Source organism: Cyanistes caeruleus, chromosome 18, assembly GCF_971803275.1.
Source record: "Cyanistes caeruleus chromosome 18, bCyaCae1.hap1.1, whole genome shotgun sequence".
In the NCBI taxonomy this organism is placed as follows: Eukaryota; Metazoa; Chordata; class Aves; order Passeriformes; family Paridae; genus Cyanistes; species Cyanistes caeruleus.
The window spans coordinates 11,865,208-11,891,327 of NC_141718.1; the positions used below are offsets into that span (position 1 = coordinate 11,865,208).

The 26,120-nt window shown below is 44.2% G+C and overlaps 1 protein-coding gene across 2 annotated transcripts in view; it reads left to right on the plus strand.

Moving 5' to 3' along the window:
- FBXW8 (F-box and WD repeat domain containing 8) overlaps positions 1-26,120 on the plus strand; it is a 51,264-nt gene that overhangs the window by 633 nt on the left and 24,511 nt on the right. For both annotated transcript variants that reach the window (XM_023937883.2, XM_086855773.1), the window contains exons 2-5: positions 2,495-2,599; positions 8,719-8,883; positions 9,127-9,215; positions 23,827-23,984. In XM_023937883.2, coding sequence (XP_023793651.2) covers positions 2,495-2,599; positions 8,719-8,883; positions 9,127-9,215; positions 23,827-23,984 — 517 coding nt within the window. The remainder of the gene's footprint in view (positions 1-2,494; positions 2,600-8,718; positions 8,884-9,126; positions 9,216-23,826; positions 23,985-26,120) is intronic.

The following is a 26,120-nucleotide window of genomic DNA, read 5'->3' on the forward strand; positions in this document are numbered from 1 at the left end:
ATATTCCCAGACTCTGTGAAATAATACTTTTTTTTTTTCCTCTTTAAGTTTTTTGTTGTTTACTCAGGCAGCTTGATGCGGGTGCAGTAATTAAGGATATCCTGCTTTGTGACACAGCAGCGTAGTAAGAAAATAAGCTCTAATTCTTTAAATAAAGGAGTTAATTTGGAAATAGTCTTAAATACAGTTCTGAACCAGATAAAGGTTATTTTGGTAAATCCTCTAAATGCCATAGAGATGTTATTTACAGTATAGGAAAACTTGGGGGGAAACCCATTTTCTTGTTTCTCACTAACCTCACTATGACTAATTACTCTTTGCTTAAAAAAATTAAAAGGAACAGATTAAATTTCTGTCTGCAAGGCACAAATTAATCCATTTACAGAATTAGTGCTCCATTAGCACACAGGAGCCCGAATCTGTCTCAGAGGGGCTGGTTATATTTGAGTTTTGGACTCATTCCAGTAGACTTTTAGACAGACTGGTGCTGACTTAACATCCCCGCTTCCTTGTGCTGAGGACAAGCTGTAGGAATTTTTGGGGTGTGGGATCTGCCCCTAATGTTAGGATTGCATTAGCATGGAATCAGTACAAATTTGTGCTGTGCCTTGAGAACCTCAGGCAGATCCCAAATCCAGATCATCCCCTGCCTCTTGGCACTTTCCTAACCCCCATTCCTTTGTTTCTTTGTAGGTCTCTTCTGCAGTTACTCCTCATTTAAACTTGGACCCCTTTGCAGCACCAAAGTAGAAAAAAAAGGCACTTCTGGGTTTTATTTGAAGCAGGGTATAAATCCTCTTCCAGCTCAGTTTATAAAGAGCCTGTGTAGCTGTTTTTTGCTCTTTTCCCCTCCCTTCCTTGAGAGCACCGTTGGTGTTGAGCGTTGTGTCAGCACTGCTGTGTCCTTGCAGGGAGACCTCTGTGTGCATCCAGCCAGCCCAGGATCTGCTGCTTGGACACGAGTCAAGTCCAATTTGGAAGGAGCACATCCATGGTGGTGCCGTGCCTGAGCTCCTAAGCCTGGAGCTAACAATCCTCACCCAGTGGCTCTGATTTGTTTGCGCAGCCTGTGGCTCCAGAACGGTTCCGTGGCTGCTGGAGCCGAGCGGGATCACATCTGGCCGGCTCCGAGCCTGCCTGCATGTGGCCATGGAGAGAGGTTCCCTTTGTGTTTTCCTTTGCTGTCCCTGTTGGAGATGGATGGGATTTGCAGCACAAGAAAGCAAAACAGATCCTGTGGATGCGCAGCGGGGAGCGGAGCCAGCGGCCCCAGCACAGGGCAGGGAAAAGGAGCTGTTTGGGCAGGGAAACTGTGGATGAGGAGGGAGGGGAGCAGCAAGGTTAGCTGCAGGTCCTGCTGTAAGTAACTTTAGAACAAGTGGGAGGTTCCAGTGTGTGTAAAGTGATGTTTTGTTGCTAAAAAGACCTGATTGATTTCATTGCCCGTAGTTGTGTTGTCTAAACACTCGCCTAGTGTAGAATATCTTTTGCTTTAAAAACCACACCACCACGTTATATTGTGATTTCCCTGAGTTACTCTGCTTTAAATAAACCCAGGATATCCCTTTTATTCTTCCTTGATACTGGAAATGTCCCGGATTTGAATGAGAAGGAGTAGTTGTAGGAGAGACCAACAAAGAAACCAAAGTGCCGGGGTTAGGGAAGTGCCAAGAGACAGGAAATGATCCTGCTTTGGGATGCCCGAGCTTCTGAAGGCAAACAGCGGAGATGGGTTTTAACTGAGCAGCTGATTTGGTGCTTGAGGATTGATAGACAATGATCAGGAGCACTTGGGAGGGGACAGAAGCCAGAGAAAATACGGGAGAGCAAAACTGGTGACATAGAAATGGTCAGAATCAGCTGAGTTAGCTCTGTCTCTATTCTAATAGTATTCTAATAGTATAAAAAATTTGGGTATCCATTCAGGATAAGAGAGAAGATAAATCTTGTTGTGATAACTGCAGAAAGAAGATGTAATAACTGTGTAATTAACCAAACAAAATACATCTAGGAAAAATCTGTGTGCTGCATTTAGCTGTTAGCTTAAATTGATGGATTTGGCTTCAAATTTTTGTTTGAGATGCTTAATCACTTAAAGGAGGAACATTTCATATTAAAAAGACATTTTTATGTTAGTAATGAAAGAAACCATCATCATCTCCATTCAGTTTTATTTAAAATATTTGTGTAATTTTTCCATCATATGGGATTGAAACCTTGTAAGTGAAATTAATAATGGCCATATGTCTTCAAAGTGCTTATTTATTGGGTCTTTTTGGCACTTTAGCCAAACTATTTTTCTAGAGCTTGTGTCTTGCCTTTCTCTGCCCTTTGAAGGGCCATGAAAGGGGGGAGAGGCAGAAGAACTCCTGATGTTTTCATGTGATGGCCCTGAGGACAGACCGTTCCTTCTCCATACCATGGTAGCTTCTCCTGCTGTCAAACTGTGTGTTAAACCAGCCTCACAAATGATCTTCTCCTTTTTCCTTTCCAGAATGAAATCAATGAGGTTCCTTTTTTCGATGTGCAGCTGCCTTATGAGCTGGCACTGAAGATATTCCGGTACCTGGGCAAGGCTGAGCTGGGAAGATGTGCTCAGGTAGGTGCTGCTGGCAGTTTGCTGCTCTGATACCACTTAAAACTGGCAGAAATAGTGAAAAAACAGGCAACTCAATGAAGGGAAGTGAGTGGTAGCCCAAGGAACTCAGCTTTTTGTGCTTTCACTTACAGGAGAGAGTTCCAAAGCTGAGTATTGAAAATGTAATGGTACATGAGCTGGATTTACTTGAGCAGAGTTAAATAAAACATCTGTGCTTTGGGCAGCAGCAAAACCTTAAAACTGAAAAGAAATAGTGCAAAGATATTTTGATCAAGATATTTAGAAGCATTTTTGATTCAGGTGAGTTCTTGCAGTGTTTAGAACTCGGCACTTGGCAGTGCTAAGAAAGAGCTGCCCTTTCCACTTTCCAGCCTGGGATTGAACCACAGACCTTGGAGTAGTAACTTTTTGTCTGTAGTATTTCCATGTGAGGCTAAATTCTGAAATGACCCTGATTTGCTCCCCCCAGCCCTGCAAGGGGTTTATATTTTTTTTTTTTTCTGATATTTTCAGATGATGCTGTCAGCAGGGTGTACTCAGGCATGGTCCATAACTTAAGTGTAGTTGTAAACTGCCTGTCTCTTCCAGAACTTTACTAACTCTCACCTCACTTTCACCTCATTCTGCTTAGGGTTGTTCAGCCCACACTGTTGGGCTTCTTTATTTCCTTTCTTCACACACTGAATGATGAACCTCCTCCCTGAATGATTCTTCAAACTTAATTGGCAAGTGCTGATTACCCTGTGAAATCAAGCAGAATATTGTGGATATAATTCCAGCTTCTCCAATGGCCACTATTCAGGGTTCCAGGCTGGTGTTCATTAACTCTTATATACAGAGCACCTCTTGCAACTTCACAGAAATCCAACCAAAACTATTCTTTGTGTTACAAACGGTCTAGGGCATGGTTTGAGTGCAAGAGAAAAATGTTAATGTGTGAAAACTGAGAAGTGGCAGACAGAGTCTGTTGAGGGTGGTAAACTAAACTCAAATATTCTGCAAATGGCCCAGGCTTTGAAAGGAAATTGGGCTTTTAATGTTCAGTATGAGTTTGTTGTAGTGTTAAATAGCTACAAGTAGTTATTGCTTGAATCTTTGACTTGCTAATGCCTTTTAGGAACAGGGACTGTTTAAAGAAAATTAATTCCTCGTGCAGGGCTGCTCTTGCAGAGGGGAGAATTCTCTAGGATTATTTCTTGATGCTGTCCAGGACTGGGAAGCTTTCAGATATGCTCAAGTTTCTGTCCCTTGGGGTAGAGACATGCCATCAGTAAAGGCCACAGCCCATGGCATGGAACAGGGTTGCATTTTTGAAGTGGATTAGTTTAAGGTTATTCTTTGACTCTCTTTTCCCCCCTCCTTAGGCATGATCAGTTTACCTCATGGCATAGTACAAGGATTGGCTGCTGTGGGGCTGCACCGGATTTCTCTCCCCTTCACTTTGATTTTTAGCTCGAACCTGTTCTCATAAGATGTATTTTAACACAGACAATTTTCCACATTTCTTATTCTCCTCTTCCCAAGCCACTGTTCCTTTGTGGCAGCTGACAGGTAGCTGAGCAAGTACCCAGTGTTTTACAGGGCTTTCCCAATCAGATGAATATCCAGTGCAGAGCTGGCTTCTTTTTAAGTGTTCAAATAAAAAGCAGAGCCATAAAAATAAATAGCATTTTCATTTTTCTCTTGGTGGTTTTGTTTTTGTAGGGGGGGAGCCCTCTTCTGTTCCATGGAAAACCCTGCTGCTTTATGGTGTTATCCCAGAAAGGATTTTTTTTTATTAAGGTGCCTTGGGATTTCAGTGAAATTGGGCCAGTTGGTGGAATTGGCATCATGATCCATGTGAGTGCCTTTGGAGAAAACCTGTTTGCTTAGTTCTTTATGCCAAATTGGTAACCAGCTAACAGGAAAGGAGCCTGACTGCAGAGCCTCTCTGAGATTTAATCACACCACAGACTGTCTGGAGAACTTTAATTTCACCTTGATATTTCCCTTTCCCTCGCTCCCCCACAGCTTTTCTTTGATTTTTGGAATTAGAACTGTAAAGCACAACCTGTCTGTGTGGCTCTGGAAACACAAAAGCCTGTAAATAACTGTCCTCAGTGCCTGAGCTCTGCTGGAGCTGCAGTAGTGGGGTAACATTCAGTAGCACCCTCCAGACCAGTCCCTGTTGATATCCCACATTTGGAATTTAAAGAAAAAACTATTCAGGGCTTCATGTAGCTCAGAGCAGGCCAGAGTAATGCAGAATTTTGCCTTCTGAATGCTTTTTGATGGTGTTCTGACCACTGTACCATGTTACAGAAATATCTGTACCATGAGTGGCTCTTCTGTGACTGTGAGCAGGTTTGGGAGCAGTCACTCCTTCCTCCTGGTCAGGATGTTCAAGGAAAGGAGAAACAATCCCTTGGGACACCACAAATGTGACAAACTGAAATGTCCTTGTGTGATCAGGGGCTGATACTGAAGATACATTAATTTTACCATGGTCTGGGGACCTGGCCTTTATTGTTCAGCTTGGTGATGAGGGGATGTGTTTGAATTCAGCAGCACTGACAGTTTTGTTTCTGAACAGATCAGTGGGAAATTCCCTTGACCTGTTAGGTTTTCATCTTAGAGAAGGTTTAGAAGTGTTTACCAACACAGGAATTGTGTATGTATCTAGGGCAAGGGAGACTGTTTCTAGGAATTTAGGGATGAATTGTCGTGCATAAATCAAGAATTTCAGCTGCTTGCCTCCAGGGCTGCTGGGATTGTCAAGCTGTTGAGGCTTTAGTGTTCATACATTTACAAAAAGAAAATTGAATGTGGTTTTTTGAGCATGGTTTTGCATCCATGTTGTTTATGGGCAAAAGCCATCATCCATCCTCCTTGTGATTCCCAGAGAGAGCAGAGAAATGGATGGATAAGGATATCCCTGCCCTGGGCTGAGTCCCCAGCAGGGGCAGCAGGAAGGGAGGGGGGATTCTGTCCCTCTGCCCTGCTCAGGTGAGACCCCACCTGCAGAGCTGCCCCTGGCTGTGAGGTGCCCAACATGAGAAGGACCTGGAGCAGCTGGAGTGAGAGCAGAGGAGGAGATGCTCCAAGGGCTGGAGCCCCTCTGCTCCAAGGGCTGGAGCCAGGCTGGGAGAGCTGGGGGTGCTCACCTGGAGAGGAGAAGCTCCAGGGACACCTCAGAGCCCCTTCCAGGGCCTAAAGGGGCTCCAGGAGAGCTGGAGAGGGACTGGGGACAAGGGATGGAGGGACAGGACACAGGGAATGGCTCCCACTGCCAGAGGGCAGCGATGGATGGGATATTGGGCAGGAATTGTTCCCTGGCAGGGTGGGCAGGGGCTGGGATGGAATTCCCAGGGCAGCTGGGGCTGCCCCTGGATCCCTGGAAGTGTTTCAGGCCAGGTTGGAGCAGCCTGGGACAGTGGAAGGTGTCCCTGCCATGGCAGGGGGTGGCACTGGGTGGTCTTTCAGGTCCCTTCCAGCCCAAACCATTTTGTGCTCAGGGCTGTGAACAGAAAAGATGAGCAGCTTCCATCAGAATGGCTTTGGATTAAACACTTGGCACTATTTTTTGTACTGAGCTCAAAGTCCAGCTAGTTCTAATTGAGGCCCCTGGTCTCAGCAAATGAGCCTTGACTCTGCCTTTGTGTGTCTGGGGAAGAAAATAAACCTAGTGAAATAAAAACCATTATCAGATGCAGAGGGATGAATAAACCTTCATTAGGATTTGAGCCAGTTGATTTAGATGGGATTAGAAGAAATTTTGGATTTGATGGAAGAGGTGGGGTTTTTTAGGGGAAAAAATATCCCCCAGAGGCAAAACCAAATAGCAAAGCCTATGTCAGCAAAAGCCTTTGAAGTCCTTCAGAACATTATTACTTGCTGAACTATAAAATATAAAACTGTCCCTGTGTGGAGCTCAGGGGAACCCAAACTTTCTTTGCTGAGAACAGTTGTAAAAAGATAATAGGAACACTGAAGACAAAATTAAATTCAGGACTCCAAATCTATAAACAAGTCTGTAAGATGTTGTCATTGATCCTTGCAGGAGTTTCTGTGCAGTTTAGATTTGGAAACAGTTTTAACAAGAGCTTTGCACATCTCAGCTCCTCTCCAGCACCCAGCATTTGGGTGCATGTAAATAAAGCCATAATGCCCTGGCTTTTGGGGCCTCACCTGAAACTCCAAGTCAAGCAGATCTAATAAAGCTGACTTGAAGCCAATGGCTGGTTTTAATGCTGCAGCTCACAGTGGTGCTGTAAAGTGAAATGCTTGAGACTCTTTATTAGTGATTTCGTGCAGCTGAGCCTCGCTCAGTGGGGTTTTACAAGGGATTGGCATGCGAGTTTGGGGCTGTAAGAAAAGGCTGGGTTAGGGACTCTTTGGAAATTCAGGCTTGTAAAGCAGCAGGGTTCGCTGTAATTTGATTGAAAAAAAATCAGGAGAGGATAGGATCTTTATTCCCCCTGAAAGTTGAAAAGGCAGTTGAAATTTTATGTAGCTCCCCCCACTTTTCTTTTGTTTTACTGTCTTTATAAAATGCTTTTAAGACCTTGAAACTTGAAAGGTCTGTGCAATATTGTCTGTTTTGGCAGACTGAAAGGTGTGTGTTTATTTTTGATTTTTCTTTTGGAAAGCAAGGCAAAAGCTGGCCTGGTTTGGCTGTGCTTCCCTGTGCGTGTGCTCAGCCTGTCCCTGTCAGGAAAATGTGCTGCTGTTTGGGGAGGGGGCAGAGGTTCTGCCTGGGGAGCTGCACTCCTGCACCACAGCTGCTCTTTTGGTGTGTCAGCACAAAGCTGCTTTGGGGTTGGGTTTTTTTTTTTGTATTCTTGGAGCAATCACACAGATATTTATCCTACTTTCGAATCAAATTGAGAGCAAATTCCTAATAGTTTGGATTTGGGATTGCCTCTTTTTGGTGCTTTTGAAGTTGCTGAGTGTGTCCCTCTAGGGAAAGGAGCACTCAGCACTTTGATTCTGGGGTGATGTGTGTTGCTGGAGAAGCCTCAGTGCTGGTTCTGTCATTTCAGGACATTGTTCTTGCCCTGTGCAGTTTGTTTCCTTTGTCAGAGGATGGAAGGGCATTATTGAGTTCTCTGGGTGATTAAGAACATTCATTTTGCTGCATTTGGATATTCCTGTTTGAGCACTGTTCTTCTCTGTAGGTCTCAAATCTTAAAAACACTTGCAGGTTATTCAGATCACCCCTTCTTTCATAATATTAAACATTTTTTGAGTGTGTGACTATGGAAAAAATGGCAAATAAATATAAAGAGGTGGTCCTGGGAGAGTTTGTGTCCATGGGAGGCTTGGATTCTTGGCATAATCTGGGGACTGAAATGAACATTAGATGCTTAATTGTAACTTAGTGAAAATGATGTCAGTCTCAGAAAGTTCTTTTAATCTTTTTAGAAACAGAGCACAATTGATTGCTGCTTTCACCAGTCGTGGCTTTCATTGGTTACATCTGTTTTTTTAAATTAAGAATTACAGAGGGGAAAAAAAAGCTACTTAAGTTGGCTCTTACCTCTTGAATCTTTAATTCTGAGCCCACAATTGATTGTGATGAAGTTGTTCTCTCTGTAATGGGCAGCAACTTGAGGCTGCTTGAAAAACTTAATAATTCATTCCTATTTATGCATACTGTAATACAATAGGTTATAAATCACTAATGTCATACCCCTAATCAGGCATTGTCAGTGGGACTTCGGAGATATGGTGCTGTGATCTGAGAGGGTTTCTTAGCTACAAATATGAAAATAAATTCATATTTTTGCTCTAAGCTCACAATTCTCTCTTAATTGTTTTCTTGCTGCTTTTCCTGTCAAAATTTTCCAGTCACTGATATTTCAGGTTGACAGTGTGTCCATGTTATGTGGAGTTTTAGTGGAGTATAAATTCAGTTATTTCCTGAAGAACCCACAGAAAACAAGCCTTTTGTTAAAGGCCTGGGGTTTATACTCTGGTGTATAAAGACTTAACAAACATATTTAAGTAGGACTTTCATCTTAGTACAGGCCTGTATTAATTTCTGTGTTTTGATTTCAGGTACTACTTAGTATTTCATATTAAATTTAATTTTTCCTTATTCATTTATGAGAGATCCATATATAAACATTGATTTCCAGGTCAGCAGGACGTGGAAAATCCTTGCAGAGGATGAAGTGTTGTGGTACCGGCTGTGCCAGGAGGAGGGATACCTGCTGGACATGAGCATCTCCGACCATTCCTGCTGGAAGCTCGCCCTCAAAAACTGCAGAGCCAGAGAGCACATGCTGAAAACCAACTGGAAGGTGAGAGGGAATTTCCTTGGAGGGATCCAGGTGCTGGGGAAAAATGGGAACCTGCTTTGAGCAAGGGGGAGAGGGGAGGTGGTGTTGTGTTTTGCAACTCCTCCTTTCCGGCTGAAAGCTGCTGGGGGTTTTTTGGGCTGGATGTGTCTTCTCTCAGCAGCAGTAGCAAAGCTGGGAGTTTCCCAGCAGCAGATTTTAGTGGCTGAAGGAATGGGAGCACCAACCCCTGTGTCCTCTCTGCAGAACCGCGTGGGTGCCGTGAGCCAGCTGCGCTACGAGCCCGGCCGGGTCCTGTGCGACGTCCACTGCTGCGACGGGGTGGTCATGGCTGGGTGAGCACCGGGCTGGGCCGTGCCCACTGCCCCTGCAGCACAGTCTGTAGTGCCCAGCCCACCTTTCACAGAGAGTGCAGTGCCCACTGCCCCTGCAGCACAGTCTGTAGTGCCCAGCCCACCTTTCACAGAGAGTGCAGTGCCCACTGCCCCTGCAGCACAGTCTGTAGTGCCCAGCCCACCTTTCACAGAGAGTGCAGTGCCCACTGCCCCTGCAGCACAGTCTGTAGTGCCCAGCCCACCTTTCACAGAGAGTGCAGTGCCCACTGCCCCTGCAGCACAGTCTGTAGTGCCCAGCCCACCTTTCACAGAGAGTGCAGTGCCCACTGCACCCTTATAGGGTGTGTAATGTCCAATCCATCTTTATAGGGTGTGTAGTGCCCACTTCATCTTTCACAGGGTGTGTAGTGCCCACTCCATCTTTCACAGGGTGTGTAGTGCCCACTTCATCTTTATAGGGTGTGTAGTGCCCACTGCACCTTTTATAGGGTGTGTAGTGACCAGTCCATCTTTCACAGGGTGTGTAATGCACACTGCACCTTTTATAGGGTGTGTAGTGCACCCTCCATCTTCTCTAGAGTGTGTACTGCTCATTTTATCTTCACCAGAGTGTGAACACAACAGCGTGTAAAGCTTGCTCCATCCTTACCAGGCTGTGTAATACTCACTCCACCTCTCCCAGGCTGTGTAATGCCCACTCCATCTTTACCAGTCTGTATAAGGCTCACTCCACCTTCACCTTTAAAAATCTCAGGTGCTTCTTTTAATAAATTCAAAAGCAGCACCTGTTTGAAGCATGAGAATGGATTCACCTGCAGCTCCTGAGGCAGGCTGTCCTTAAGTGGCTGATAAGGATGTTTATCTACAATTTACTTCAGCAGTTCAAATTTTTATGGAACTATTCAAAAGTTATCTCATGTGCAAGTAGTTCCTGTAAAAACTCAGGTACTTTCTGATGAACTCCATCTGTTGTTTTGCTGTGGAAGCACCCAGAATGTATTAAACATTTCACACATCTACTGAAAAAAAACCCCCTTTTTAATGTTTTTCCATAAGAATCTCTTAATCACAAGGATATCTTGTCATGGCACAAAAATAACTTTAGAAGGACTGTTACTTTTCTGCATTCTTACTTAAAAGACAACCTGGGAGGAAAATTACCCACTCAGAATAGATAAACGCAAACTTCTCTTTTCCTGATAGAGAAGTTTTCTGGACCTTGGTTTAATGTTAGCTATTCATGTGGTTTATGCTCTTAAATACAATTTTAAGAGCCTCAGAAATTTTTAGGAGTTACAGTGATTCAGTGTTCTGTTTGGATTACACAGGTTCAGTAATTAGTAATCACTTGGCTAAATAAAATGATGATATTCTGGGGAGCTGGGACATTGTCCTTGACATAAGAGAGTTCAATGTTTTTTGGTGGCACTGCATGTTAATGGTGTGGGATTAGAGAAAACTGCTTTTAAAGTACTTCAGAATTCACAGACTGGTTATCAGAAAGATGCCTGGAAAACTCTTTAATTTCATGGAAGTGCTTTTGAATGCTCTTGGACAACTGAGAACAGGACTCTAAACTGTCAGACAGCAAACCCAGTTGTCTCCATGCTGCTGCCAAAACCTCCATCTCTTCTTTTCCTTCATTTTCTCCATTGTATTTATATCCAGACATGCAGTAGATAGGAGTTATGCAGATTAAACTACATTTCTGAAGTATTAATAAACAAAGGTTATGAATCCTGCATCTTAAACTCAAATAGTCCATATTTTGGCTTGGTGTGTTACAGAAGTTGGGTTCTGACAGTTGCACACATTCTTTTCATGTTGGTTCTCCAGTTCCTCCAGTATCTCCTGATTCTCTTGGTGAACTTACATCAGGGATGTGGTACAATTAAATATTTCAGGTTCCTGAAAATAGGTGAGCAGGTAAGAGATCACTGAGGGAAATCTACATGTGTGTATCCTTTAGAAAAAGTGATGTTCACTTAAGTGACTTTCCAGTAATTCCTCTGAAAAATGAATTATCTCTTTATGAAGCTGTCAGCAATTATTTGATAAAACAACATGAGGAAATTAGAATTCAGCTCTTTGAATTTACCTAGTTAGTAAATGAAAAGTTTAGAGTATTAGAACACAAAAATTATGTTATGGCCTTTGCTGTTTACTGCTTGTCCTTCACCCTGGTTTGTCTCTTAATTTGGTAAATGGTAAATATCAAACAAGGGAGATTTCAAGTTATAACTAAAACTTCCAAGGGCATCAGCAAATTGTGCAGGGAAGTACTTTATGTGCATTTGGTAAGTATTTAGGATATTGAGGAATTTGTTGGAGTTTTGTTGTTTGCTGTGTATTTATTTTTTAAATCCAACCATAACCCTCCCCTGTCTCTCCCAGGTTATAAAATTGTACTTAATGGCATTGTGCTTTCACATTTGTCATAAAAGTGTAATGAATCTGGTGATCAATAGCAAACTGTTGCATTCTTTCAGTACTGAAGAAGTAATTTAATAGCTGAGGTTTACAAAGTCAATTCTCCTCTCAGTATAAATATCAATTATCTGTTACATTTAATGATTCTCTCTCCCATTTCACAAACACTTGTGTGCTCAGCTTTGCAGAGGAATAATCAGTGATTACAGAGGGACTTGTGCATCTGAGCTAAGCTGGTGTGTGAGTTTGCAAAGCCTGGTGCTGCTAATCCAGAACTGTGAGGCATTTCCCAAGGTTTTTCTATCCTGTGGGACATCACCTTTCTTCTGTCTCAGGTTGCTGCACTGGATGTTCAGGGCTGCTCAGTTTTTAGCAAGTTCTTTGATCAGAATTCCCTCAGCCACTCCTGGTGCTCCAGCCCCTCAAGGTCCAGAGCTGGAGAGAGGATTGGAGGTGCCCCAGGAGTGCCTGGTGCTTTGCCCTGGGACAGCCCAGGTGCCCTTGGCCTTCTGGCACACCTGGGCACACCTGGGCTGGTGAGCAGCTGCTGTCACCAGCACCCCCAGAGCCTTGTCCACCTTGTGCAGCCACTCCTCCCCAGGCCTTCAGCGTTCCCTGGGGTGGTGGTGGCAGGGTAGGACACAGCACTTTGCCTTTGGGATGTTCTGTTCCAGAATTTTACCTGGCACTGAAGCCAGGCTGACAGCCCAGCATTTCCCTGGATCTTCCTTCCAGCCCAGCATTTCCCTGGATCCTCCTTCCAGCCCAGCATTTCCCTGGATCCTCCTTCCAGCCCAGCATTTCCCTGGATCCTCCTTCCAGCCCAGCATTTCCCTGGATCCTCCTTCCAGCCCAGCATTTCCCTGGGTCCTCCTTCTCCAGCCCAGCATTTCCCTGGGTCCTCCTTCCAGCCCAGCATTTCCCTGGGTCCTCCTTCCAGCCCAGCTCTTGGATGGGAATCACAATTGCTGGCTTCAGTCCCCTGGGTAAGGAGGGTCCAGGACCTCCCTGCTGGGAAAGGGTGGGAAGTGTCTGGGTGAGCTCTGCCCTGCTCCCTCAGCAGCCTGGGGTGGATCCCATCCCACCCCATGGAATTGTGTGTCCCAAGGGCTGCAGCAGGATGCCAACCTTTTCTCCTTGGATCACGGGGGCTTCATTCTGCTCCCTGTCCCTGTTTTCCAGCCTGGGTACCCTGAGGACAGTTCCTTCAGGCTTTTCCTCATCTTTTGTCACTGTTTCTCCCTGATCCATTAAAGATGGAGATTCTCCTTAGCAGTCCTTTTGTTGCTGAATCTTTAGTTCTCTTTTTGGCAGCAGCCAGATTAAGTTCTGAGAGGAGTTTTGGTTGGGGAGAGCAGGAGTGCTGGGGTTGATGTGTTTGGGAATCTCAGAGCAAGCCTGGAATCACCGATTGATTTGAACCTGTGCTGTGCTAGGTGTGATCTTATCACCCTCACTGTCCTGCTTCATCTGCTGCAAAGGATCATTTTTAGTTTAGTTGCTGTAGAGCTTTTTAATCTTCCTGGAAGGGAATTTATACAGGTTGTGGGCAGAGCGACTTAAACCAGCAGCTGCAGATGTGATTTATAGAGGCAGAGTTTGGTTCAGGAGCAGCTCTTTATTAATCTGTGAAGGAAGCAAAGAGAAGTGCCCCTGTTCCATGCACTCTCCACTTTCCCCACGCTGCTGGCCAGGCTGAAGCCAGGAGATGGCAGAATATCAAGGATTGATTAAGTGCAACCTGAGCTGGGAGCTGAAGGTGGCTGCGAGCAGCTCCCCTTTGTGCTGCCTGACATCAGATAATTCAATCTGGCCTGCACGCAGAGCTTCTTGTGTTTGTCATTAAAATTTCATCCCGGTGGTTACGAGGCTTGTTTTCTGGGTCAGCCCCTGAATCCCTTTTCATTTGAGCCAGTGGTGTTTGTGGTTACCTCACTCCCAATCAATGTTGGATTCGCCAGCCTTTCTACAGTTACACGTCTCGGAGGATCTTCTCTGGAGGGATGATGTTCTCCCCCTCATCCTCCACTCAAATGGAGTTTCAGCCCTCAGTCAGAGCTTACTTAAAGCAATTATGTAGCTGCTTGCTTGGCTTTTAGAAATTCCTACTGGTGATGAGGCTGGCTCACTAATGCTGTCATTTACTGTGCAGAATGCCTGGATTGCTTCACTTTCTCATGCTAATATCTGGATTTATCTGGGTTTTTATTTAAGCAAATGCATGTTCAGACAGTACAATAGCTACTTTCTTGCTACTTTTTTTCTTTTTTTTTTTGGCAGCACAGTCAGAAGTTGTGTCCTCCTGGCCAGAGTGATCTCAGAACATGCATCTGGTCCTTGTTTGACCTTGTCACTCCAGAGGATCCCGTGGTGTGACATGCCCATGGCACGTTGTGGGACTGTTGCTGCCTGACTGGCTCTGGAATACTCACCTGGGCTGTTCTTGAGCCCTGTGGTGAACTTGCCTCGTGCTGGTGGTGCCCACCTCACCTCAGGCTCACCCTAAAACCACACCAAGTGGGCATGGATGTGTTCATTTTTTAATGCTTGCAGAAAAAGCACTGTGGCTTCACTGCTGCTGCTGCTGCTGCTTCTGAAAATAAACAGGAGAGGCCCAGAGTCACTCCACCCTTCCCAAGACCCAGAACTGTAAAGTATCATCTTTTCCTTCCTTCCTTCAGTTTTCCATGACTGAGTGGTGGCCTGTTAGTGAAGAGCTTGGCCACAAACTGATTTAGCAGATGCTGTGGGGAGTCCCTGCACCTCTTACACTGGGAAATCAGCCCTGGGTTCTCTTGAAATTTTAATTTCAGATGTTTTCCTCCTTCCCCACTAAGTACTGGCAGCTTTCTTTGAGATTTAAGGAGTTAGGGCTGGTGAGATTCATCTGCTAATTGCTTTGATAAACCAACAGTTTCACATTTCCTTCCTTTTCAGGGTGGAGCACAGGTGGTGTTTCCCCAAGTGATGCTTGATAAAGGCAATGAGAAGCAAAGGAAGAGCTTCCTGAATATCCTGTGTGGTTCATTAGGGGAATCTGGACATTTGTTTCTCATGCTGACATCCTAAATGCTGAAATGCTTTTATAGAGTTGTCTTCATTCTGCTGAGTCTTGTGGGGGCACTCACAAACTCTTTGGGCCTTTCAGTTTAAGTCATTTTGAGCAACATCTACACACAAGTAGCTGCTTCTTTGTTCTCTTCCATCACCTCCCACTCCACTCTGCTCAAAGGTGACCTGCAAATGACTTTTTAGGGTTTGCCACTCTCTTTAGTTTCATAATGATGTGTGAAACTAGCCCGAAAGGCTTGGAAAAGCTTTCCTGCACTTTTTAAAACTTCGTGTCAGCTCTCATCTAATTTGGATTTTTTTGCTATAGGGCTTGTGGGTTATTCTCAAGGTATTTATTATTAGCTCTTGCATCTTAATTCACTGTGCAGACCTGAGGAAACCAAAATATTAATTAGTAATGAAAATGAATCAAAGTTAACAAACTGAACACTTCCAACAGCCTGGATAAACCCCTGCCTTGTTTAATTGCCTGAATTTCACTTAGATGATGGCACAACTTCCATAGGTTTCTCCCTCCCCTCCCAGTGACTGCGAGCCAAGATGTCAAACAGCAGAAGGTGAAAATAATTGCTTTTTTCTTCAACCTTCCCCAGCCCTTTTGTGCTCTCTTCACTCATTCTCATCATTGTTAAGGAGCAGTGTCAGGGCTCCTCGTTTCACCCTGAGGAGGCTGGACACCAGAATGACATCATGAGTTCAGAGGGCTCGGGTGACAGATGACCACGGGGCTTAGGTAAGGTTGTGTTAGTGACAGCCAAGCTGGCTTTTCTGTCAGCTCCTGAAAAAAGCCTTTCAGGTGAAACCAAGAGTAGAAGCCTGATCTGACTCTTTGTGGAAGCTGCTTTTGCAGCCTGCCTGGCCTGGAGCTCTTGCTTTACCTGTGGGTTTTGCTGCTGCTGGGATGTGCTCAGTGATGCCTTCAGTGTTCTCAAGCACAGGCAGTCATTTTGAGCTTATAAATCCTGGTTTTCTACCAAGGCCAGACAAACCCATCCTTCTTTCTACTAAACTTCTTGAAGATTTCATTTTTGCCCTTTGGGCTGCTCCTGGAGTTGAGCTGATGCCTCTCCTCTCTGCTGCTTGCAGCGTGTTGCAGTTTGTGTTCCTTCCAAAGAGCAAACAGATCAATTTCTAGCATCCTCCAGTGGTGTTTTCTCCCCTCTGTCTGCAATTGGAGCCACTGTTTATCTGTGGTTTGTCCTTTGTGACATAATAGGGCTGATGGAGCAGAGCCTTCCCAAATTGCATCATAATTCCTCCTGAATTCTTATGGAAAAGAGAAATTTTTTTCTCCTCTACCCACAGTAGTTTGTTTCCTTGATAGAGCAGCTGCTTTAATTAATGGGCCTGGGCTGATGCAAGCCACAGGAACCTTGAGCTAAGGGATGGGAATTTTTTTTTTGCCTTAAAAATCAAATTACTAGAAACAGTTTGGCTTTTTCTAATTGCTGCTTTTATAAATGTTCATTAAAATGTTTTCCTTACAGTACAACCCTTTGGCTTGTTTCTATTCCCTTGCTATGACATTTGCATGCACTTAATATAGAAGGTGAGGCAGAAGCAGTGAGGATGGTGAAATGTTAATTTTGTTACAGATAACAGTGCTAAGCTGCAGAGCTACACACTCCAGCAGCTTAACCCACTTTCTCCAGGGATGATTTCTTAAATAAAGCCCTAAAAACGAAGGTAGAAGCTCTCTGCAGCTCCATTTCTGTGAGGGGTCCACAGATGGACGTGGGTTGGTAGATTGGGAAGTCTGGTTTCCAGCAGAAGAGTTTGGGAACTGATCATGAGGATGCTCAGAATGGATTTCCTACATGGCTAAATCTAAAAGTGCTTCCAGATCCGTTTTGGGACACATTAGTCACGTTTTTCATAGCTGGACTCATAGATATAAAGCAGCCCAAAAGAACATTTGGATGAAATCAGGGAGATTAATTTTCTGCTCTACATTCTTCTACCAGCATTAGGATTGTTTCAGACTCTGCTTTTGGTTTACCCCCATCTGTTTTCCCTTGTGTTTTATGGTGTAGCTTTCTGCTATGTAATAGAAAATCTTCTCTTCCCTGTTCCATTTGTGTTTTATTTTTGGCCATTGTGTTCTATTTATATTCCTTTCTGCCATGTGAAGTAGCTCTTTCCTGCTACCATTAGTTTTTCCTGAATCCTTTCCTTAAGGAATCCCTCAGCCAAGCTACCTGTTGGTTAGAGTTGGCAAAATCATCCAAATACCTGGGAATGAGAATGGAGGGAGAATTGGGAACTTTGACCTCTCCCAGTCTTTGAGTCACCTCACCCCAGTCCATCATTCACTCCTCACTTCAGAGGAGTACAAAGAAGGTGCTAGAATGCCTTTAATTGCAGGATTTTTAATGTTGATTGAGGTGTCTCCCAGCGTGGTTCTGATGAAGAGGTGTTTTGAAATGGGACATTGAGTTAGCTCTGTCTCACGTGAGCCTTGGAGAGAAGATGAAGCTCAGGAGCAGTTTGAACCAACTTGAAGGCGTTGGGGCTTGGGTTTGCATCTTTAATTGGGCCTTATTCTTGAGCCTGCTGAGGGGGACACTGGCTGATACCTTAATTAAACACATGAAGGACTGGAGAGTTCCTTTTGGTGGAATAAGGATGAAAGCTCTGAGGTGCTTGTTGGAGCAAGACAATGCAAAATACTCATTATTTTACTTGCTTATCAACAGGCATCCATTTAAACAGAGACTGTTACTGCAGCAAAATTCCTACTGACTTCAATAAAATGCACTGACATTGTAAGGACTTCATAATCTTTTGAGTATTAACAGATGGTCACTGACTGCCTGAAACAAAGTTGTTGGGGGTTTTTCTTTTTTTTTTGGTTTGTTGATCACCGCAGGTATCTGGAAACGGAACAGACTTTGCCTTCTGGAAATCAGACCTGACTGTGAAACAAAGGGGGTTCTTTCTCCTTCCTTTTCCTTGCTACAGACTCTTTAGAGAAAATAATGGAAAATGTAAACTGGTTTCTGGTGTGTTTTATCAGAAGTCTTTGGTTGACCAGCCTGATTTGGTGTGGCGAGCCTTGCCCTGGAGGGGTGTGCTTGAGGCAGCACCACAAGTGAGTGGCACCAGCATCCTGTCTGAACAGAAACCCAGCAAGGGTCTTGTTGACCCTGTGGTTTGAAGTGAAATTCTGCAGTGCCAGCAGTACCCCAGCCATGGTGGAAAGCAGTTTGTCTTTGCTGCTGCCATGGACTGAATGAGCAGAGTCTCGACTGTTTGGAAAATATTCCTGTTAACAGTTTTTCTTTTGTGTATTTGTCAGTTTATATATTAGTTGCAGTTGTACTTTGCACAAACACTAATTAGACAGCCATCAACACTCAGGGCCAAAGGCTTACTAACAATGCAACTGTGATAGCAGTGTCTTAATTGGTTGAGTATAATTGTCATTAGGCAACCATAAAGACATCTGGGGCTCTGGAGAGAGATCAGCCTCCCCCTCCTCCTCTTCCCCAAATTTGTTCTGGCTATTGCTATCCAGCACAGTGGAGCTTTTTCAGATGAGATTCTGTGTTTTGACCAGTTTCCTGATGTTTTTCTCCTTATGAAATCGTCTGCCTCTTCAGCACCACTTCATTAGAACTGTGCCCAGCCTCCAGCTCTGCTTCCTCCCACATGTGCTCTGCACTCCACCACCTGCTTCCCAGACATTCATCGTGGGGCAGCAGCAGCAGCAGCTTTTAACCCCAGCTCCTTCTGCTTTCACTCCTCTGAGAGGGCACAAGCAAAATGTTCATCTCATTAGGGCATTACTGCCAGTAAAAAGTAGTCAATGCTTTTGGTTAGTGAGTAGGCATTTTTATTGCACATTAATTTAATTTTTCCCAGTTTTTCTATGCCATTTGCATTCCTCCTATTGTTGCTTCATTTCAGCAAGGTTTTGATGCATCTCTGTAAAGCTTAAGCTGAATCTCCAGGTTAATTTTTACAGCTAGATCCATATCTGGCTAGAATTACAGAATGGGCTCGTTGAGAAGTATATTTAGAAAAATACAGCTTGTCTCTTCTGCTGCTGCCTCTCATGTGTCTGTACTGAAATATTCCAAAGAACAAGGGCAAAGTGGAATGTGGGTCCATCAAAGAAGCTGAGTTATTTGGGTAGAGAGGCTCTGTTGAACATCAGAGAAGGAAAAATGTGTTTGTGAGTAGAGAGAGTGTGGTGTGGATGGAAGGAATCAGGGAAGGGGTATCGGGAGAGGGGGGAATCGGCCTTGTGAGCAACAGGCTTCTTGTTGTGCTCAGGAGGGCAAGGCTTTGTACAGCCTTTCTAAATGAAATGAAGCAGATGTGGTCTCTAATGTGGGTTATTTTATGGTTTGGGGTTGGGTTGTTGGGTCTGCTCAGTGCAAGTGGTGTCAGGTGTTGGAGTATTTATTTACCTGCCACTGCAACAATCAGCTCATGGCACCCGTGAGGGGAAAACAGCAGCAGCTGAATGCTCTTGGTGTCAGAGCAAATAGGATGTGATCATTGTCCTATTAAACAGGAAGGGAGTTCTGAGTAGGTTTGGGTGTTTGTTCACTCCAGCAGAAATCTATGTGGGCATTTCAGTGCCATTTTGGTAGAAAAATCAGTAACTGAGTGGGTTTGAAGTGCTGGGCTTGTTCTCAGGCAGGACTTGCATCTGGGGTTATTTCATTGAGTGATCCAAATGAAATTTTCAGGGCAAGATGTAAAAGTTGTGGTGGGAAATGAATAGAAATCTTGAAATTATCTAGAAATAGTGCAGTGTGTTCCTCTCTCCAGCCATCGCTATTGATAGGGCAGATTTGCCGATTATCTGTAACAAAGCAGCCTTTTGATTTTTTTTTACAGCAAGGCAGTGCTTTAATAGTTTAAAAGCCTTTTTTTGTGGTTACAAATTGAAAGTGTGATGCTCTTTACAACAGCATTAAATTTATTTATTTTTTTCTTCCTTCTGAATTGGATTCATCTGTGTTTGAAATTCTTCCAGTTCAGTGCTGGTGCAGGCCCAGTGCACACTGGAAATGGGCAGTGGAGGAGCTGGTTTATATCTCCCACTTCCCCAGGCTGGTCCCCTGCCCAGACCTGGGGCTTCACTCATGTTCCCACCACAGTCTTGTGGAACATCTCCCCCAATCCTTCAGCTTTGCTGTGTGGGACTGCACTGGGAAGGCTGAGAATCAGGGGAGGAGGGATAAGAGCGACAAAGAACGGTTCAAACTAAATTTTGACTTGATTGAATTCTGAGATAAAATTAATTTAAGGATTTACTGTGGTCCTGTGATGTTGGATCTCTAATTCCAGGATTGCAGTCACTGGATTGTTATTTTTGGTGGATTCCTTGTGTTCCAGGCTGTGTAGGGAAGCCAGATGCAGTGTGCCCTGAGAGTTACCCAGCCCTGGCTCTCTCCTCTTCTCCTGCCATTTTCTCCATCTCTCAGTCTTTCTTTTTCCATCTCCAGCCTGGACTATGTGAGAGCTACGCTAGGAGGAGATGGTGTTCTTCCTTGTTTATTTAGAGATGAAAACAAATATTCTGTCACTGAGTTCTGTCCAGTCTACCAGTGTTTTATGTCTCCCCTGAAACTCACTTTTCAGTGACAAGAGAATTTTGGCTTCCCTTGGGAGGAATCTGCTGCTCTTGGCAGTCAGGAGAAGCTCAAAAACACGACCCCAACCAACCCTAACATAAGGAAACAAAAATCAGCTCAAAATTAAAATGCTTCCAAAACCTTGTGTGCCTCTTGTTGAAGGGGACTGCAGCAGATCTGTGCAATCACCTGTCCTGTTGTGGTTTTATCTCCAGATTTTGAAGCAAAACGAGCCCTTTCCAGTTTTGCAAACTGAAGAGATTTGTTGTGATCTGATCCGCACTCTGTGTCCAGTCTGACGTGAAACGTTTTGCTTTGGGGAAGTTTCTTTCTTGGTCTGTTCTTCTTAAATGGTGCTGCTGTAAATTGGGAATGAAAGCAGGATTCAGAGGAGGTTTGGGCCTGGTTTGCAGAGGCAGGGAAAGGGAGAAGTGTCCCACCCTGTTCTCTCATTTCCCCGGGTGCTCCCCTGTAGGGCACAGCACAGGTGGCAGGTGACCAGGGCACGGTTCCCTCTCTTCCTGATCAGTGCAGGGAATTAATGTGCATCTCTCTCTGCCTGACAGCTTTCACCACCCCCCTGGGCACTTTAATTCCTTCTCTAAATTGGAGCCTTTTCACCAGGAGATGTTGGGAGTGATCTGCTGGCAGTACCAGGTGCCCTGGGCATGGCCCTGCCCAGAGAACTGGGAAACCTGGGTGCATCTCCCACATCTCCTAAACCTTCCTTTCCTTCTTTTTCTGTGTCATTAACTGTATTTTTTCCTGATAAGCACAGCACAGCCAGATTCCCAACCACCAGACCTCTGAGGCTTGTAAGAATCACTCTTCCATAATACTCTTCCCCCAAAAATCAGGATGTAACAACAAAGGTGACAGAGCAGGGAGCACCTTGGATTTTCCAAAAGAATCCAAGTGTCAGCTATGCCAGAGGAAGACATCTGACAATGTTAATTATCACAGCTTTGTCAAAACTGGCCTTAATAATTATTGAGCTGTGCTCTTTGACCAGCTGTAGAAGCTTCTTTGGTTTTTCTGTGATTTTTTTTTTTCCCTTTAATAGTTTTTTTGTGTGGGCATAGATGGCCCAGAGCAGTTTATCCATTGTTTGCTGTGTAACAACCTTCTTTCATTCAATATATTCAATATCATCTGAATAGTTTAGTTCTGTTTCTTTATCTCCTCATTGACAAGCTGATGTTGAACTGCTGTTTTTGTGATATTTCAGTGAGCCTGCTGCAGCAAAGGAACCACTGCCTTAATTCTAAAGACAACGTTTAGTTAAAATAATTAACTAATTAGTCTTCAGAGATGTAGGTAAATTGATCTGTTGATGAGACATCAAGAAATTTCTTCTATAAAAAGAGATTTCTTCCTGTAAAGAGCAGTAGGTTGGGTGGGTGCTTGTATGGACATAGATAACTGCTCTGGTTTAGCACAGCCACCAGTCTTGGAAGACTGAAAAGAACCAGCTGGAAGTTCTGCCATGATGCAATTTAGGCTTTTTCTTGATTTCCTCTTGAGCCTGGTGCTCCTTGTGTGTTAATTGCAAAGTGAATAGTGATAGTGGTAGCTCTGTTGTGTGGGTCACAGAATCACTGAATGAACTGGGTTGGGAACATCAGGTCCAACCTGTGACCCAGCAGCTCCTCATCAGCTAAACCATGGCACTGAGTGCCACATCCAGACTTTTAAAAACATTTCCAGGGATGGTGACTGCATCACCTCCCTGGCCAGACAATTCCAGTGCCCAGTCACTCTTGCAGTGAAGATTTTTTTGCTGATGTTTTAACCTAAACTTCTCCTGGTGCAGCTTGAGGCTGTGTCCTCTCATTCTGTCAGTTGTCTGGGAGAAGAGACCGACTCTCCCTGGCTACATCTTCCTCTCAGGGAGTGGTGGAGAGTGATAAGGGCACCCCTGACCCTTCTTTTCTCCAGGCTAAACAACCCCAGCTCCTTGAGTTGTTCCTGGTAGGAAATTGTGTTCCAAGGCCCTCAGCAGACTTGTTGCCCTTCTGTGGACGTGCCCCAACCCCTCTGTGTCCTTCCTAAACCGAGGGGCTGGGGCTGGACACAGCTCTCGAGGCGCAGCCTCACCAGTGCTGGGTGCAGGGGAAGAATCCCTGCCCTGCTCCTGCTGCCCACGCTGCTCCTTGGAGCTCCAGTTCCAATTCACCTGCCTGCCTTGGTAGACTTCACTGCCATGTTCAGTAAATGGGACTAAAATGGGCAAAGCTGATGGTTTTGTGCACAGGGAACTGGGGGAGGATCAGTCTGGGAGCTGTTTGAACCCATCCTTGTGTCCTGATGGGACACTTGTGGCTGGGTTCTTTTCCCCCTTGGACTGAGATTGATGAGAGGGAAGCAGTTTTCTCTTGTTTGGACTTGGTTGTTTATTCTTCTCTTACCTATATTACACATACACAGAGTACAAGGAGCTACATGCACTAAGATAGAAAGGTGCAAAATGGCTAAAAAAGAACTTCTTCAAGGTCTTTTATATGTTCATTTACCCAATTAACAGATGCCAGGTAAATAATTAGTGACCCAACACCTGTGAGCTGCACTCCAGCATTCTCTATTCAATCACTTACTACTACCCAAAAACCCCTAGAAGAAGAAGATGGAGAGATGTGAAAAATGAGGTTCACATATTTCTCTTATAGAATTTAAAGGTTTAATGAAAAGACAATTAGGAGATAAAAATAAAGTATACAGATACGGCCGGGTGTCTCTGCATTCAGCCAAGAGAGCACACCTTACTAACAAAGGATTGTCCCTTAAAAACAGAATCCTACTACATATCTATAAATTCTCATACATATTCAGACATTCTTCTTAGCATCTTTGGTGTTCTTCTGTTTAGTTTTCTCTTGCCCCCTTCCCAATAGATCAATCTTCTTGGTGCCATCGAGATTTACATTCCCTGATACCAGAAATGCAATAAATTCCTCCCCCAGAGTTCTGGTCACTGCTGTCTTCACCTGGATAAGATAGTTTACAAAAGAAAAAAAGGGTCTCCAGCTATCTTTTTCAGTCTTTGGGTTACACAAACAAAAGTAGTTTTTGTTTTAATACTATACCATAGCTTAACATATATGTACTATACCACTATTTCTAAGTTTCATCAATAACAGAAATAAAGAAAACTATATTAATACAGCTAAATTTTCTAACCTTATACATATAACATTCACTATAATACTTGAGAAAAGCCAATAATATATGCATTTATAACAAGAGACAACACCTTAAATCCTCCATCTTGTCTTGTTTTCTAAACTAGCTTAAACCTATAACTTTTTCACCTAGTGACTTAAGAAAATTCTCTAACTTACATACTCACACTCTAAGTTTTTCTATTTAACAGTTGTTTTCATGGTGTTATATGAAATTCAGTGCTTCCTTGGATGTCAGTTAGGCATCAGAGAGATAAGGGCACACTCTCAGTGTGCATCCCTGTGCTGCAGCCACCTCCTGGCAGATGCCGTGGGGTGAGCACCGGCCTTGCCTTGCAGGTACAGCTCTGGGGAGGTGAGGCTGTGGGACACACGCACCTGGGACTACACAGCCCCCGTGCTGGCAGCAGTGGCAGCCCCTGCAGGGGCTGGAGCCCCGCCACACGTCTCCTTTGTGAGGATAAACAACTCCCTGGCCGTGGCAGCCTACGAGGACGGTGAGCAACCACAACTCTCCTCCCTATTAAAACAACAACAACAGGACAAAAAAAAAAAAAAAAAAAAAAAAGGCTTTACAAAAATGAAGCAGCTGTGCTCAGCTTTTTGTGTGTCTGTAATCCTGTGTATCCACACACTTGCTTTTATGTGAGAAAGTTGGCCAATAACCCTAAATGCATTAGGAGGCATTGGAACATAGCACCCATTAAAACTGAGCTTTAATTCCTACTGGAGCTGCTGCACAAAGCTGGAGTGCCAGGCTGTAGTCCAGCCAAGCTATCTTAAGCAAATAACTTGTTTTGCTATAAAAATATTAAATATTCTTCCACCAGCCTTCTCCTCTGGCCAAAACTCCCTTGGGCTGCTGTGGAGCTTTGTTATGGGGATGGTGGTAAACTTGGATGTCTGATTAATCCCCGTCCCTCTCGCTCTTGGCGTGGTGTGTGGATGCACTGAAGTGTTGGTTTGCAGTGCTGGGTTGTTATTATATACTTGGATTTAAAGAAATGAAAGCTTTGACCTAATATTTAGTGAAACCCTCATAAAATCCTGGTTGTGTGCATTGTTTTAAATATCCTTAGAGGGTTTCTATAATGGACAGCGAGAGCCAGAGACCAGCATCTTCTGGATGTGGGAATAGCAATTAAAAAAGTCAGGTTTGGATCCCAGGCCGACTGGGATCCTAAACTGAGGGGCTCAAACAGAACTCAACTCCTATCATCTTTCTTTAAAATGTATAATTTGATACTTAAAATGTCTCCTTGGGTATAAATAAAGAATATTTGTAAGTTTAGAGAGTTTTATACACATACAGCCTTTGATCCTGGTGTTTCTACAGGTAAAAACAAAACAGAAGGTGGATAACCCAAACAAAATCCCTAATCCATACTTTTATTTTAAAAGTAAATTAAATGCTTTACGTGTTTGAAGATTCTCAACATCCTTAGCTGTTTTTCTAGCTTGAATTACGCCATTTTGGTATAATTTTACCATAAAATATAAATTTATGGTAAAATTATAATATAATTTAAAATATACAATTTTTACCCACAGGTTTTCTGTGGGTAAAAATTGTTAATAGGCAACATTTTCAACGTTTTCTGACAACAGCAAATCTGGTGTTATTAATATTATTTACTCGAGTCATAGGAGATTATAACACAGGTTTAAGTGCTGGCTTTTTTTTCCAGTGTGCCAAACAATGACTAGCAGAGGGTCTTTTGTTTGTTTTCTAGTTTCCCACTGACTAATCTAATAATTTGTCTGGGTTTTTTTGCCTGTCATATCCCTTGCTGTCAGTGCTGTGACTGAACTAGTTTGCATAAAGCTCGGCGTCTTTTATTCTTTCGAGTAGAAATTTTAATAGGCTCTGTGATATGGCAGTTACTCTGATTTGAGAAGCCTTGGTCAGAATAGATTAGTTTCTATGGGAATAGGGAAATAAAAAGACCCATTTTAGCAGTGTTTACTAACTGCAAGCCGAAAGCACATATTTACAGTTTGGTGGAGAGAGTTATTTTAAATTTTGGGGAGGGAGCGGACGGCTTTGAAGATAATGTGTTTGATTGTTCTTTGTTGTACTTTTCCAGCTCCCTTCCCTCTTTGTTTGTAAGTTTGACTAACCCAGAGAAACCATCTGCTCGTGTTGGAGGTGGTGCTGTCAGGCAGTCTAGACTTCCCTGGCGAATCCCTGGCTCGTCCCGATACCATCCCTGGCTCCCGGTCCCGCAGGGCTCCCGCAGCGCTGGCCTTGGCTCCCCATCCCAGGGAAGGGCTGACAGGCACAGCCTGCCCTGCTCTGCTCCTCAGCTCCCTTCCCGAGGCACAGGAGGCAGAGCAAGGACAGAGGTTTGTCCTCCTGGATGCCCCAAGTGGGTTGTCACTCCACGGTGGCCCCGAAGGGAAATGGGATTGTGGCTCCCGGTGAACGTTCCCGACGGCCTCGGAGAAACGGCTGCAGGGAGAGGGAGAGGAGGGAGAGAAATGGATGGGGAGCAAATGAAGTTCCCTGTGCCCGTGCCAGCGCTCAGTGGGGGCACTGGATGTACACCTGGGGCAACGGGACTTGGCAACTCGAGCCACAGTTGTGATTTTTGAATTCCAACCCACTGGCCTCATATTTCTTCTGCCTTGTT